Source organism: Dendrobates tinctorius, unplaced genomic scaffold (genome assembly GCF_039654945.1).
Source record: "Dendrobates tinctorius isolate UK_male_01 unplaced genomic scaffold, ASM3965494v1 ptg000028l, whole genome shotgun sequence".
Lineage (NCBI taxonomy): Eukaryota > Metazoa > Chordata > Amphibia > Anura > Dendrobatidae > Dendrobates > Dendrobates tinctorius.
This window is the reverse complement of record NW_027361696.1, coordinates 90,777,771-90,794,884: the sequence shown is the minus strand read 5'-3', so window position 1 is coordinate 90,794,884 and position 17,114 is coordinate 90,777,771. Positions and strand designations below refer to the sequence as shown.

Sequence of the window (17,114 nt, the reverse complement as noted above, 5' to 3'; positions counted from 1 at the left end):
TCATTATTGTAGAGCACTTTATTTGTAAAACTATATTTCCCCCCAAAGTGTGATAATCTAAATCTTCTAAGACAGCTTTATTTTATTTTTTTCCAAGGCTACCTTTAAAGGAGAGAGAAAAACATTACAGTCAGCCTGGGGCATCTGAACCCAAGAAGAGGAATCTGCCACTTTAAATTATAAAGACAAGCAAACATATCTTAACCTTGTTTTCTTCCTACATTTTAGCAGCTTGTAACACATTTACCAAACACAGCAGATAAAGTTATATAACTGCAATGCGTAACAAACAGTAAGTCACGTCTCGGCGTATGACGGCAGCTCCGTATGGTTGCCTCATTATATGTATGTGACATTCATGGCCTTATATAACCCCCTGCCAAAAAGCATGTCTATGGTTCCCAAAGAAGAGATTAAAGTCGAAAATTGGAAACTGCATGATGTAAGACTGTGTCATGAATATTATGTGACTCTACAATACAGCAATACACATCCCTGGTTATTTCTTTCTTGTAAAGAGACTTTTTGATGAGAGGGGGTCCGTTCTCCGAGACCCATACTGATTCTGAGACAGAAGAGATTTCACTGCTGGATGGTTCACCCAGGAAACTGCTTACGGCCCCATTAAACTGATAGATCTGTAACATAGCCATGGGCATGAGACCCCCCACTTCTCTACATTGCTGTCAAACTCATAGAAAGTTGGAATAAGGAATATGAGACCGCTTAGTTCTTGCTACTTGTTTTTACTATTTTTAATGCAGATTTAAAAGTAAATAGTAATAGTACATGTGAATAACCTAGGGTACTTAGTTAACGCTATTTTGATCAAAAAAGTATAAAAGCCATCCCGCCACGACAAGGTGCACCCAACCGGGATGGTCCTATCCTGCCTCTGCCGACCTCAATGTAGATAAGGGCACAGCAGGACAGGGACACAGATCAAAGTAGTGTTAACTCCCCTACTTATTCACATGTACTATTACTATTTACTTGCTGTAGGATATTTGCTGTTTTTTTTCTTTTTTCTTGAGTTTTGTCTGTGAAATGGCCACATTGTGAATATACTCTTACACACTGCACATATACCAACTTATGCTCCAGCTCATTTCTTTGGTTTTGCTATAGTTTCTTGCATTTTGTACAAACAGAGGCAAGGTCCCATTTTTGACTTGGCATTTCATCTTCCCATGAACAGCTGTCAGAACAGTCAGACCCCGGACCTGCTCTGCTCTGATCTACATTGAGATCGGCCGACACAAGGCGAGGTTTTAATGTTAGAGACCGGATACAGCCGTCCCGAATGTGTACACCTTGTCGAGGTGAGATGGCTTTTATATCAAAATAGTGTCATTTCTACGTACCATTACTATTTACTTAATAGACGATATATGCTAAATTGGGGTTTTATTCTTAAGTTTCCTATGTGAACTGGCCACAGTGTGAACATGCTCGTACACACTGCATTTACACCAACTTATACTCCGGATAGTTTCTTTGATTTTGCACATTTAAAGGAGTAAAAATATAGTCTCACATTTTCTCTGAATTTTCGATAGACACAAAAACCAGCCAGCTTACTAATAATTAGACACAAATTAACCCTTTCAGGGTATTGCCATTCTGATGTGGTTTTAATAACTATTTTTATTATAGCGATATTCAGGTTCTTATCCCTCATAATAATAAAAGTTAAAAATGTTCAAAGCTATTTTCCATCTAATAACCAAATGTTGGATTACTTCCCATCCTCCTAGCATTTAAAAGGTTGTAGCTGTAAGGCCTGGTTCACATTAGCGTATGTGAAAGTCCATATATATGGACTGCGAATCTCATGACCCAAACCTACAGTCCTATAAACACATATGAAGCTGAAAGTTTGGGTCAGGAGGCCCATGGTCAGTCCGAACACTGTGTTCCATATATTGTGAGATACACCCGTGTATATCTCACCTTAGGTTGTGTATCCCCGACAACTAGTCTGTCCTATAATACTCATTTTATGTACTTGCAAGTGACCAACAGCTGAAAATGAGAACAAAAGGCTGGCAGCACCAACACGATTCCCAGTTTCCACCTAGATTCTAGACAAATAACCTCATATTAGAATTTAGTTTTGTCTTCCCAATATATTGTTGCAATGAGGGTCTATCTTTGTAATGTACCCATTAAAACAGACCAAAAAAAAACCCACAACACTGTACCTTCAATGAACCTATTGACCAGTATGTCAAGGTTGTCTTCCCCAGTGACAGACTGGATTTGCTGGAAAGCTTGTTCAAAGGTCTCAATGGTGTCCTCAGTTGGATCTTTCTTTTTTCTTTCTTGCTCTTCTTTTTCTATATTATAAGAAATTGATAAAACACTTAGTTGATACACGCTAAATATTCTAAAAAAAAGAAAAGTCCATGCATTCATCTTATCGTTGACTGAACATTGAGTTATAAGGAGAACTTCAGCTATGGGCACCATAAACCTGGATAAAAGCTATTCACAAGTGCATCTAACAATGAAATACTTCTCACACAGTTTACCTTCATTATTAATATACTGTACTTGAATAGCCTAAAAAAACAGCAATTCTACTTAGCATCAAGTCTTTGCTTAACACATCGTGCCATGATCTTGCCACAAGCAGCCGTGTCCCAACTAATAAAGCAAGTTGTAGTATGACCATTCTCTGCCAGGTCAGTAAGTGAGGGGACATGTCAGTGCATCTGTTATTCTTAACTATCAGCAAAAAGGCTCTCAACAATTGAAAGAATGTAAGTGAATTACCATTAGGGGTTTTTACAAGTACCTCTCCTGCGGCGAGCGTCAAGCACTTCTTCACTGATTGAGCGTTCCTGAGTCTTAGTTCCCATAAACTCCTTCAGCCTGCGATCGTGATCAATAACACGTTGAAGCTCCTTAATCTCTGCCGTGTGCTGGTTCAGATCCTTTTCCGCTTTTTCCTTCATCTGCAGCATTTTGGTTTGTGCTTCATCCCTTCACATCAAATGTTAGGTGAAAAGAATACAGGAAAGATATATATATATCTTTGTACCGTGTTAGCCAGTAGATAGAAAAATATTTACCACTGAGGACTCTCAATTCTAAAGGTGAAGAGAAAATAACTTTACTTACTTATACCGTGTCAAGTAATATTGTGGTATGGTGATGGCAATATATGGAGCGGGCTCAAGAACTGAGCCAGCACCACACCAGGCATATGCCAGTTGTCTTACACAGCCAGCATCTGCCATAACACCAGTGACCAGGGTAAGCTGCTCCCGCAGCTATTTAACTATTCAAATGCTGTTTTCAGTCTCTAACAGCAGAATTTCAAATTGGCGTCACCGCATCTGTAAAAGTCCGATCTCTCAAGTCATAAAATTATTTAAAATTATAATACTAATAATCGTAATTTATTTTGTAATTATGATTTTATATGTTAAAACAATCAAAACACAAATTACTAGTGCTGATTTTGTCTCGCCCATATTTATACTGTTATTTAATTTCTACCACATAAGGAATGCTGTAAAAGAAAAACCCAATAAACCATGGCTGAATTGCGTTTTTGTTTTTTTAACCATTTTACCACACTTGCATTTTTCACCCATTTTTTAGCAGATCATATGGTAAAGTTATAATAAATAATAATAAGCGCCAACATATTCCGCAGCACTTTACAATTAAGCGGGGACATAAGTTAAAGGTGTCATTCAAAACTACTTGTCCAGCAAATATGTATGGCTACATTGGTAGACAAATAATAAAAGTTAGAAGGGGAGTAAAAAGGGGGAAGAATGGGAGTAAGAAGAAGGGGCATAGAAAATGGGAAGAAGGGGAGTAAGAAGAGGGGGAAGAAGGGGAATAAAAAGGGGAAGTAGGGGAGTAAGAAGAAGGGGAATAAAAAGAGGAATAAGGGGAGTAAGAAAAAGGGGAAGAGGGGAATAAAAAATTAAAGCTCTAAAATTGCAAAGTTCCTGGTCATAAAAGGGTTGAGAAAGGATTGTGAAAGTACAGCAAAATGTCATCAGGTGAAGTCGATTGGCATCACTGACTTCTTTCCATAAAATAACAGCATGTCATAGGTAGGCTAAAACGAATGTTTTGTTATTGGTTCAATTTGCCAATTTTGACCAACTTTAGACTACTCATAGAATAGCGGTAGAATATATTGATTTAGGAGAATTCTCCATCCTCTTCATGCAGCAATGATGGTTGAAAAGTAGATTTAGACTTAAATGAGTACAATGTGCTTCCTAATACATTGGGAAAATAAGTAAGACACATTCATACTTCTGGTAGCCATGTTCAGTACCTTGCGTCGTAAGCTGCAGATGACTCATCAATCACAAAACCAATTTCCTTTCGGGTCTGAAGCAGTTCCTAAGAAGAATAAAGAACAAATAAGTGTTACACAGCACAGATCTGATAAGTTGTCTTCTGTATTATCCTAATACTGTCAATTAGCATTTTCTGGAGGACAGGCAGCTTTTCACACTAGAACTTGAGCTTTTCTTTTTAGTTTTTGTGCTTACCTTTTCAAGTCTTTTATATAGTTGGTCAAAACGAGACCGTTCAATTCTCAATATGTCAATCTCTTCTCTCATCTTGGAATTTTTCGACAGTTGCAAATTAAATTTAGTTGAAGCCTAGAAAGTAGAAAGAAAAAAAATCAAGAGAAGGAAAATGCTGGGCAAATAATATATTGTATCTAGACATGTCAAAATGGTCATCAATATAATATCCACAGTCGCGTGTTGAAGGGCTGCCATTAGAGATGAACGAGAGAATCCAAGCAGAATTGTTTTCTACTCAAATTTCACAAAAATCCACACTTGCTGAAACACAGATTTATTGGCAATTTCCTTCCAAGCGGAAACAGCAAAATTGCTGATGATGGCCACCATTTTTCCGAACTGTAAAAGTTGAAAAAAAAATCCTTCTACTCAACTTATGCCTCACCTCTTCAACCTCTCCACACCTAACCGTCACCTGTCTGGACCTCACCACATCTTCTGACCACATCACTCATGCTGAAATCCCCAGGTCTGTCAGCTAGGTTAGGAATTAGAGTAGAGAGAACTTACAAACATGAAATAAGACTTTTCCGGCATGGCCTGTGTATATTACAAAGCTAGGAAGTTTTAGTTGCAAGCATCCCAAATAAGGTAGACACTAATTATGCTCAGTGAGGCTGTGATCAAATCTATATTCAAAGCAATATAAATATCTCATGAGTCATTAACTTGAAGTGTCAAAAATATGATGCAAGTAATTATTCTCTAAAAACGGATGGCATTTTTCAGTCTCAGGGAAATATTTATCTTCTCAGCTTTTGCTTATTGCACATGTTATAAAGTCTGTAATTACCGCGTAGTTATTTTGCACTCTTCTGTATCTTTTACATTAATGATTTGTTTTCTTCTGCTGTTGCAGGTGGATATTCAGAAACACTGTAAATCTGCAGGTGGCTCTCCGTGTCAGATCTATCACACCCAGCTTCTCTCCAAGGTTTATGCTGTGATCCATAATGGCTCAATCTGAACATTAATAGTCTTTTAACGCAACATGCAAGCATTTTTTTTGCATTTAAAGTGCAGCATAAGCCTATATTAAAGGATAATGTAGAAGTATGCATGTTTTATGCCATTTTTTTGTTTTCTGTCTTTATTGCTACTTCTCCGCTGACATGGTCCCCCTAATGCAAGTTACAGTTCCAATGATGCCATCGCAGGGAATTTCATCACATTGCTTTTACTCCTATATAATGGCAGCCAGTTATTGATGAGTTGGACTGCTATCCCCTGATGTATACAGATGGTTTCTCAGTGTATCCTATGTGGTGTGTAGAGCACTGTATCCTATATGATGGAGTCAACAGTTTCAGTGTCTCCTATGTGATGTATACAGCAGCCTCAGTGTGCCCTATGTGATGTATATGCAGCAGTCTCAGTGTCTCCTATGTGATATATAATAGAATGTCAGTGTATCCTATCCGAGGGTATACAACAGTCTCAGTGTATCCTATGTGAGGTATACAGCAGAGTCAATGTATGTCACATTCCAGCATGATCTTTGTATAAAGTCTCAGAATATTCTCCAAAGACTACATTTTTAATTTCTGAGCATACAAAGTTTAATTGTGATAGGCTTGATGGTTTTCGACAGTCTGTACACTTTTTTTCTAATGTGTAAAGTTCCTCATTTTATTTGGATACAGAAAAGATATGTATCTTTGTACCGTGTTAGCCAGTAGACAGAAGAATATTTTGAATTGAGAGTCCTCAGTGGTTGATGGCCATAGCATGATGGACATTAAATTACTTGTATTAAAAGGTAACTTCAAGTCTCAGAGAGACAGAAGAGTTCCTGAAAACAAATTTATGAAAACTTTTGACACTCTCATTGCAGGAATGAATGTGTCTCATGGATTTATGTATTTTTACATCAATTAAGGAATTTGCTCTTCAGACCTTCTGGGGTCATAACACAACACAGAACTAGACCCCAATCAGAGGGCAATAAAACCTTCACACTGCTTATCTATGAACTGTTCCAATATTTATGCTTATTCCTCTCCCATAATGACAATTCTGCTTCATATCACGTGTCTTATCTATTGCCGTTATTTCTGTGCTGTTTTGTGTATAAATATGTGATTCTTCAGATTTTGTATTAGCTAGCCTGATGAAGAGACCTGAGTAGTCTCGAAAGCTTGCAATGTGTTACCATCTTTTCAGTTAGTTATTAAAAAGTATCAACCAATGAGGACTCTCAATTCTAAATATTCTTCTTTAATTTTATTTGGTAACTGATGAACATTTATTACAGTGTTGTCTTAATACTGTTTTATGTGTTCCACAGTGTACAGTATATGCTGGAACTTCTGGAATACCATCAAAATAATCTTGTGTGGTCTCTTTACCACACTTCTGAGCATTGTCAAGGGTTAACAGCTACTGCCTTAAAAGGGTTGTCTATTCTTCATTCTTCAGGAGCACACAGCTTCCCTGCTGCTGGATGCACAGTGTGCTTCTGCTGATTGACAGTTTGCACCAGCAGCAAGGTTGCACCACTGGTCCGATCTGTGATACAGTAATATTGATTTGGCTCACAGCATTTTCCAGTTAAAAAATTATAAAGCTTTATTAATTCATGTAGATGAAAGAGTTTATTTACATGAATAATTAAAGCTTTGCAAATTTTAATTGGACTGTGCTGTGAGCCGGATCACTATTACTCTATCAGGATATGTTTGTTCAGCGGACACACTCTAGATCCATGAAAAGCCATATGCAGGAAGATGTTGCACATGTATTGACCTGAAATGGTCCAGTCAGTACTCTCTCTAAAAGCAGAGCCAGCTTTTCCCTCTGAAGCATCGGAGGAGCGCAGGGGCACTGAAGCTGGTCAGATACAGCCAAATATAAAGCAAAGAGCTTGTAAGCAATGTGCTCCTTATCTAAGAGCCTGGCCATCTTTAATAGACTGCAGTGGTGGCTGGTATCCTAGGTAATGAGAATTATAGGGCACCTGTCACATGAAAAAACGGTATTAACCTGCAGATATGGGGTTAATCTATAGGTTAATAGCGTTCTATACCTGCCCGATGCACACACTTAGAGTCACAGGGGTGGCGCTGGTTCAGTCACCACTGTGTATAGAGAGCGGCAGATGTAACCATGCCCCCGGCACTGACTGACAGCCGTCCCTAATGCTGTCAGTCAGTGCTGGGGGCACAGTTACAGTCACTGTTCTCTTTACACAAATCAGTGAATGAACCCACGCCAGCACCAACGCAATGACTTGAAGCTGAACGCTGTTGGGAGGAATAAAGTTCTTTTCCTCCTGGCAGCGGGGCTCTAAGTGCATGCACCAGGCAGATTCAGAACGCTATTAGGCTGAAGATTAACCCCATATCTGTAGGTTAATAGCATTTTTTTTACGTGGCAGATTCCCTTTAAACTATAGACTTAAAAATGTCTCCTTTATTTAAAACAGAGAGGATTTTTAATATGAGGTAAAATTAAAACTTGCTTATTTGCTTATTGCTTGTCCCACAATTGCAACTCATCAACTGCCCACAGGATATGTCATAAGTGCTTGATTAGTTTGAATGGAGCAGCTGTCAGGCTAAAAGTCCATTTATTGTTTATGGGACTGTGTGAAAGCGAGGGGTTTGACCCACTATGCCACTGGCCTGGCTTACGCAGAAGGGGAGTACCTAAGTGACTACCTGGTCTTCACTAGAACCTCTGATGGTGAGTATAGGCTTGGGCCATTAAGGTAGCCACCGCTTGCCACTCCAGGGCAGTCCCTGGACCTGCAGCAGCTGACCAACGGGTCAAAGGCAAAATATGAGGCACAGAGGGTGAAGATAGAGATGTTGTCAGAAAGTCCTAAGTCAGGGCGGGAAGCACAGGTTCCAAATATGAAGCCGGTGTCAGGAGCAGAGAGATCAGACGAAACTAATAAATAATCCAGGTTGGTTACAGTAGAGTCTAAACAACAAAGTACCTTTGACAGGGAACTAGTGACTAACTGCAACAATGACCTTAACTCGGGCATGGTGTGGAGAGGAGCTGCCTAATATATCCACTGCTTGCAAAGGGGTAGGACAGGGAAGCAAAACTCTGCAAGACAAAGTGGTTTTAAATTCCTGCAGAGTCTGGCTGTGCCTCCTTATAGCTGGGTGGAGTCTCTACAGCAACAGGAGGATGCAGCAGTGCTGGATGTGTTGTACAAGGCAGCTCATTGAGATAGTTTGACACTGGGAGGAGCAGAGCGGTGCACACAGTGAGCAGGACAGCAGGATGGTGCTTAAAAACCATATGAGTCATCGGCATGACAGACTCATGGAGGTAGCTAAATACTACTACTTTAAATCTCCTTTGACAGTTAGAATGTGTCTAAGGGTACTATTTCACTATTCAAGAGTCTTCGAGGAGTGATCTCACTAAACTGTATTTATCTACTGGGTGGTGCTGAATGTGTCTAGAACAAGTGCAAAGTGAATGTATCAAACTTTTTTTGTAATACAATGTATTGTGAAAAGTAATAAAGAAGGTGCTATTTTATTTCAGAGTTTTTACCTAACACCACATATCAGGAAGATTCTGACCTTTTAAATTCATGTCAAGTTTAGCAGTTTGAAATCTGCATCTACAGTAGTGTTAAAGTAGTAGTAAGATGGATTGTGGCATTATTTCTCATGATTTTAATTATCATTCTGGAGAACTTTAGCTGACCTTTGTTTGGGGCATAAATGTTAACAAGCGAATAAGCCTGACTGTCAATATCACATTTAAGAAGGATAAATCTACCCTGTGGATCTAGGAGACAATCTTGACAAGTGAACTGAAATACCTGCTTGGAGGCAATCACCACTTGCATCTTTCCTACTCCTCCAGTTGCATAATATTAAATATTGCCTATGAGTAAATGTAAAATTGTCATTTTTTCAAGAGGTGAGTTTCCTAACTAAAGGCTATATCAAAGTCTGCTTTTGCAGTCTGTTCCCCGTCTTTTAAGTGGTAAAAGATATTTTCAATTTTTTTTTAGAAACGCCAAGTATTAACTCCAAGTATAATAAATATTGAAGAGAACCTATTATCAGCAAAACCCACTTGATTATAATTGATTAAGAATTAGACTCCATAAAATAATTGCAAATATGACAAACAAAAAAAATGTAAAAAAAATATACAGAAAAATTATCTTTATAGAGCAAGTGAGTTATGAAATTTTCTAAAACTCAGCTGTTTAGCCAGCACATCATTTTGCTTTGGTGGACGTTAAAGGGGGTGTCTGATATAAACTACCCTTTAATATATACCTGTCTTTGATCCCTAACCACTTTTGTAATTTGGTTTGTTTCCCTACTATTCTCCCTATAGAGCTAATCCCTATATCAGTAAACTCCTGAAGATTGACAGTCAATAAGCCATCAACCTCTGAATTAGAAATCCTTCTGTTCTTGAAAGCGAAGAGGATCTTAACACTTTCAACGCCCAAGCCTGTTTTCACCTTCATGGCCAGGACAAATTTTACAATCGTGTCCAGTGTCATTTATGTTTCAATAACTCTGGAATGCTTCAACGGATCTCACTGTTTCTGAGATTCTTTTTCTTTAGATGCATTGTACTACATGACAGTGGTAAAATTTGGCCGATATGACATTCATTTATATGTGAAAAATCGGAAATTTGGCACAAATGTTGAAAATTTCGCAATTTATTAACCCTTCAGGTTCTTCACAGGAACTGAAGCAACTTGGAAGGAAAAAAATGGATATTTAACGTTTAACCCCTTAATGACCAGGGGTATTTTTGGTTTTGTATTTTCATTTTTCCCTCCCCTTCTTTCCAGAGCCATAACTTTTTTATTTTTCCGTCAATATGGTCATGTGAGGGCTTGTTTTTTGTGGGACGAGTTATACTTTTGAACGACATCATTGGTTTTACCATGTCGCGTACTACAAAACGGGAAAACAATTCCAAGTGCGATTCTGAATGCAGCGATACCTAACATGTGTATGTGTTATTTTTTTTTTATTGTTTTATTTTGAATGGGGCGAAAGGGGGGTGATTTAAACTTTTATATTTTTTTATTTGTTTCATATTTTTTAAAACATGTTTTTTTAAATTTTGGCATCTTGAATCATCCCTTACTTGATTGGCTCTGCTACATATAGGTGATGAGCAGATCGCCTATCTGTAGCAGAATTACTGCATTGCTATGAGCGCTGACCACCGGATTCACTGTTGGATGGCAGATTGTTCTTTGCTGGACAAGATGATGTTTATCGTGGCACAATTTTTATTTACATTCGTCTTTTTGATCGCGTTTTATTTCACTTTTTACTCAGCAATATGATGCTAAAGAATCGTTTTTTGCCTCGTTTTTTTTATTTGTACGGTGTTCACTGAAGGCGTTACCTAGTGGGAAGTTTTATAGGTTGAGTCATTCCGGACACGGTGATGCTACATGTGCATACTTTTTTATTTTTTTCATAAATATATTTATTTATGTATATGATATTTTTTTTTTGGGGGGGGGGCTATTTTATTATTTTTTGATATTTCAAAAAAGAATTTTACAATTTTTTTTTACTTTTTTACTCTGTTCCACTATGGGACTTTTCAATTTCACAGCTCACTTTTACAGTTAGAAAGCATACCAATGCAGGAGCATTATGATCTATATATATATATATATATATATATATATATATGTGTGTGTGTACATATGTGTGTGTATCAAGCCACGCCCACTCCACACGCAAAACCCCATATAATAAATATCTAATATACACATATATATAATAAATATCTAATCTAATATATATATAATAAATATTTCATAAGCACATCTTCTTGACCACAACAGGTTACACTGGCTGTGTTGCCCATAGCAACCAATCACTAAGCATCTTTCATTTCGCCAGAGCTGTTTAAAGGATGAAAGTTGAGCTGTGATTGGTTGCTATGAGCAATAGATTTCCTTGTAGACAGTTGTGGTAAATGAGGCCTATTATTCTTATTTCTTTGGTGCTATCGTCCTTCTGAGCTGGAAATAACACAATTTATTACTGTGCTGACACAGACCACCCTCTGACACAGACTGCAGGGGGAGCCCAGAATCAGGAACTTCTCTTTGTCTGGCATGAAGTATCTCATTAACTTAAAAATTCAAACACAGATTAAAAAAAGAAACACAAGACGGATTTCTCCAACCCAGATATTATTTTAATTGGTGTAACAGCGCCAACCTGACAATGCCTGGTTCGCTTTAAACTTATTTATGTAGCTACAACTAATGCCACTCTAAATTAGTCCATCTTTACAATTTCTAACTAAATGGTATTACACTCCCACAAGGTTGAAATCTGCTTTCTCTAAGAGAAAAGTTGTATTACGCCTCAATGAGAAAGACTTACAGAAAGAAGAAAGGGAGCCAAGACTTACAGAAAGGAGTACAGAAATTGAGGCAAAAGCTGCTTCCTCAAGGGCCACTGAAATGTCTCAGCAGAGACTGTGCCCCCACCATGTACAAACAGGAGGGAACCTGCGAGACGTACAGGTATATACTATATACAGGGGAGATGACATAAAGGTATATATTATACACAGGGGAGATAACATACTTGTAAATACTATATACAGGGGAGATGACATAAATGTATATACTATATGCAGGGGGAGATGACATACAGGTATATACTATATACAGGGGGAGATGACATACAGGTATATACTATATACAGGTGAGATGACTTACAGGTATATACTATACAGGGGAGATGACATACAGGTATATACTATATACAGGGGAGATGACATACAGGTATATACTATATACAGGGGAGATAACATACAGGTATATACTATATACAGGAGAGATGACATACAAGTATATACTAAATACAGGGGGAGATGACATACAGGTATATACTATATACATGGGGAGATGACATACAGGTATATACTATATACAGAGGGAGATGACATACAGTTATATACTATATACAGGGGGAAATGACATAAAGGTATATACTATATACAGAGGGAGATGACATACAGGTATATACTATACAGGGGAGATGACATACAGGTATATACTATATACAGGAGAGATGACATCCAAGTATATACTATATGCAGGGGGACATGACATACAGGTATATACTATATACAGTGGGAGATGACATACAGTTATATACTATACAGGGGAGATGACATACAGGTATATACTATATACAGGGGAGATAACATACAGGTATATACTATATACAGGAGAGATTACATACAAGTATATACAGGGGAGATGACATACAGGTATATACTATATACAGGGGGAGATGACATACAGGTATATACTATATACAGAGGGAGATGACATACAGTTATATACAAGGGAGATGACATACAGGTATACACTATATACAGGAGAGATGACATACAGGTACATACTATATACAGGGGGAGATGACATACAAGTATATACTATATACAGGAGGAGATGAAATACAGGTATATACTATGGACAGGAGGAGATGAGATACAGGTGTATATACTATATACAGTACATAAGGAGATCACATACAATTATATACTATACTAGCTATGAACCCATTCTATGCCCAGGTGACAAGCATTTTTATTGGTATATGGTCTTCCATCCTGGTATGTGCTGCCCCCCTCCTATCCTGGTATGCATGGCATCCCTTCATCCCTATACTGCTATGCATGGCCCCCTCATTCCTATAATAGTATGCATGGCCCCCTCATCCCTATCCTGGTATGCATGGTACCCCTTCATCCCTATCCTGCTATGCATGGCCCCCTCATCCCTATGATGGTATGCATTGCCCCCTCATCCCTATTCTGGTATGTATGGTCCCCTCACCCCCTCAATCCTGGTATGCATGGTACCCCATTTCTCATCCTGGTATGCATGGTCCCCTCACCGCCCAATTCTGATATGCATGGTACACCCTCATCCCTATTCAGGTATGTATGGTCCCCTCACCCCTCAATCCTGGTATGCATGGTCCCCTCAACCCCCCATCCTGGTATGCATGGTCCCCTCATCCCCCCAATCCTGGTATGCATGGTCCCCTCACTCCCCAATCCTGGTATGCATGGTCTCCTCACTCCCCCAATCCTCGTATGCATGGTCCTCTCACCCTCCAATCCTGGTATGCATGGTACCCCCTCATCCCTATCCTGATATGTATGGTTCCCCCACCCCCCAATCCTGGTATGCATGGTCCCCTCAAACCCCAATCCTGGTATGCATGGTCCCCTCACCCCCCAATCCTGGTATGCATGGACCCCTCACCCCCCCAATCCTGGTATGCATGGTCCCTTCACCTTCCAATCCTGGTATGCATGGTCCCCTCACCCCCCAATCCTGAAATGTATGGTCCCCCTCACCCCTATTAAACTGCAACATTTATACTCACCTTTCTTCCTTGTGCTCCAGCGCTGTCCCATTCTGCCAGAGACTGGGGGAGGAGTGCGGCGCTGGAGTACGCGCATGCATAAACCACGCTGTCCGGCGCCATATTGCTGAAGACACACTGCAAATGGTCTCCGGCGTGAAGAGAAGCGTAGCGGCAACGCTCCTCCCCGTAAGGTAAGTACGTATGGATGTATGGATATGTCCAAGGTTGTGAAGGTGCTAAATATGGGGTAAATTGAAAAATTTCTAGTTTTTCAAGCGCTTTGCAACTTTATATATTTAAGACCTTGAGATTACTACTTTAAATGTGTTCTCAACTTTTTTCACAATAAACCGAACTGAAAAACCCAGACACTACAAAAAGTTTAATAACTGCAACGTTTCAATGACCTCCCATTATTCCCATTTACCTTAACAATGTAATATGAGTGGTACTTTATAGATTGCATATTACTTCCAGTCAGCAAGCTGAGGCAAAGAAATGAACGTATGCACGGACCTCAAACATTTTTTTAAAAAAATAGTCACATAAAAATGTCTCTTAGTGACTGAGTGGGTTTTTCCCTTAGTCTGTTGACCCAATAAATATTTAGATGCAATTTGATTCTGGATGGTTTACCAACATGTGTTTCTCTAAAAAATCTTACCAACCGGTTATCTCAAACCTTACCAGGGATCCCACAAATGTGCACCCTCGCCACCATCTGTCCTCCAAGTAATTTCATTTTACAAGTGCTAGTTTCTTTTTCCAAATTACATATGTGTTCCAAAATAGCATTATAATTCTTATATGGTGTCTGTTTTTCTAAGATAGTTGTATTCCCTTACAGGTCATTTAGAATATCTTGAAATGATTCCTTAAAGGGGTTGTCCACTACTCGGACAACACTGTCTCAATCCATATGTTGCCCCCTTCTAAGATAATAACATTTATACTCGCCTCCAGTTTTGGCGTCATTGCAGCGGCGATGACACTGTCTCTCCCAGGATTTTCGTGACATTGTCATGTCACGAGATCCCTGCGGCCAATAAGTGCTGGCTTGACTCTCCCCGCCATCAGGTGAATCTCATACATCCAGATGAAATTAGAGAGCCGCATCAGAGGAGAGTATTATTATATTACATGGTGTTATTATTTAACATAGAGGAAACATGAGGGTTGAGAAGAGTTGTCCAGGTAATGGACAAACCCCTTAAATTCCTTTTGAAGTCTTATTTGAACTTTTTTACATAGCATCACCTTTGATGCCCTTCTAGCAAAGACAATTCTGCACTACATATTACATACCCGATCCAAGCGATTCTCCATCACCTTAACATTTTTTTGACTGTGAGTGTTCAGCTTTGCAGATCCGGAAGATCCTCTAACAAGCTTCCTCTGATTAGAAAGTTTCTTTTCCCAAGATTTTATCTAGAATATATTATGTTGCAAATTAATTTAAATGTATGGGTGACTCAAATGGTCAATAAATGGTCAATACTGGGTAAGTACTTTAGCTGACATGAAACTTAATGAAGACCTACCTCCTCCAGAGAAACTGAGTAACAGGAAAATTATGAAATAAAACCTTCTACCCTTTATTAGCAGCTATGTTTCCCACAGGCAAATTAACCCTTTAGCATCATCTACACCCTCCTCTTTTACGTAAGCTGTATAACATTATGAACAATGTTTTACAGAAGACATATAACAATATTCTGCATACAGTATAGTTCAGACACCTGGTGGAACGTGAAGAACATTTTCACCTAATTTTCATTTTGCTAGTTTGGTTAATTAATTATGTTTCTATTTTTCTTTTGATGAATTTATTATAAAAATATTTTTTTCAAAATGTCAAAAAGGCAAGTTCATCTATTCACCCAAAATTCTGCAGATCTGAGTACAATACTTACTTTTACCATTCAGATCCTGTATGTACTCAGCTCCCTAATTTCACACTTTATGTCCCTGTAAAGGGATTTTCACAAGGTTTTTTACTCACTCTGAAAATGACTAGATAATTTTTCTCAGTAAACTTTCACATTTGCTAATAATTTATACACTACTCAACATTAAAACTGCAACACCAAGAAGGAAAAGTCAAAGAGTTATGGAAATCACAGGATTGATAGACATGGCAATGATATACAAGTGAAAAAATGGAAAACAAAAAATTTTCTGAAAATCTCAATTTAATCCCCGCTCTTACAGCCTTGGTTCCTATCAATAAAGTTATTAATGTCTGCCTGAGGAATGTTCTATTGCACTGAATGCACTTGGGCAGTAAATCAGAAAGATCATCTACTGGCAGCTCCCTTTGCGGCTGCCGACCAATGACGTCCCAGAAGTGCTCGATAGGAGACAAGTCCAGAGACTCTGTGAGCCATGGTAGCACATTTAGGCCATGTAGGATGCTCACACTAGCACAAGCAATATGTGACCTAGTGTTATTGTATTGAAAATTGGCTCGTTACATCTTGGAAAAATGGTCATACCACAGTTTTCACAACCAAATCAATGTAACGTTGAGATGTTAGTTTAACGAGGTCCAGCTATCGCACATTAGGCCACCTCACACCATAATCCCGAGAGTGGGACTGATGTGATGTTTCCTCCTGAAGGCCCCTTCATGGCATTGCCAATATGGTCTCCAGACCAATCCCCTGCTGTCACTATGTCCAAAACAAAGTCAGGTCACATTGCTGAAGAGGTTATACCTCCATTCCAGATTCTGTTCTCCAGCTGGAGAATATATGTTAATGTCATTAAGAGGCCTTCATGAGGGAGAATCACACCAGTTCTATTCCTGGGGTTATGATGTGAGATGGCAGAATGTATGTTACTTGGGCCTCTCTAGTGCCTATTTAGATTTGGGTGTCCAAGTGCATTCAACATGGCAGAACATTCCATAGACAACCATTATTCACCTCATTTGTAGCAGTCAAGGCTGCAAGTGCGGGGATTTCTGCTCATGACAGTCATAGTTGTTACTGAATAAATGTAGATGTTTTCAGAAAATTTGTATTCATTTTTTCATCACTTACATTTCTATACCTGCTGTGATATCAATAATTCCACAATTTTTCCTTCTTGGTGTTGAAATATCAATTTTGAGGAGTGCATTTGGGAAAAGTGGTTTTATTTCAACAAGTTTTAGTATTTTCCTCATAAC

The 17,114-nt window shown here is 38.7% G+C and overlaps 1 protein-coding gene and 1 long non-coding RNA gene across 2 annotated transcripts in view; one reads left to right on the top strand and one right to left on the bottom strand.

The window, feature by feature from the left end:
- The window catches only part of ODAD1 (outer dynein arm docking complex subunit 1), a 263,115-nt gene that overhangs the window by 186,131 nt on the left and 59,870 nt on the right, over nucleotides 1–17,114 (bottom strand). Inside the window, exons 5-9 of the mRNA XM_073571160.1 lie at nucleotides 15,248–15,370; nucleotides 4,530–4,643; nucleotides 4,310–4,377; nucleotides 2,801–2,988; nucleotides 2,205–2,339 (exon numbers count right to left, since the gene is read on the bottom strand). Coding sequence (XP_073427261.1) covers nucleotides 2,205–2,339; nucleotides 2,801–2,988; nucleotides 4,310–4,377; nucleotides 4,530–4,643; nucleotides 15,248–15,370 — 628 coding nt within the window. The remainder of the gene's footprint in view (nucleotides 1–2,204; nucleotides 2,340–2,800; nucleotides 2,989–4,309; nucleotides 4,378–4,529; nucleotides 4,644–15,247; nucleotides 15,371–17,114) is intronic.
- LOC141085628 (uncharacterized) lies at nucleotides 97–5,700 on the top strand. Its single transcript, XR_012231341.1, has 3 exons — nucleotides 97–292; nucleotides 1,199–1,322; nucleotides 5,431–5,700. It is a non-coding gene; the product is annotated as an uncharacterized lncRNA (long non-coding RNA).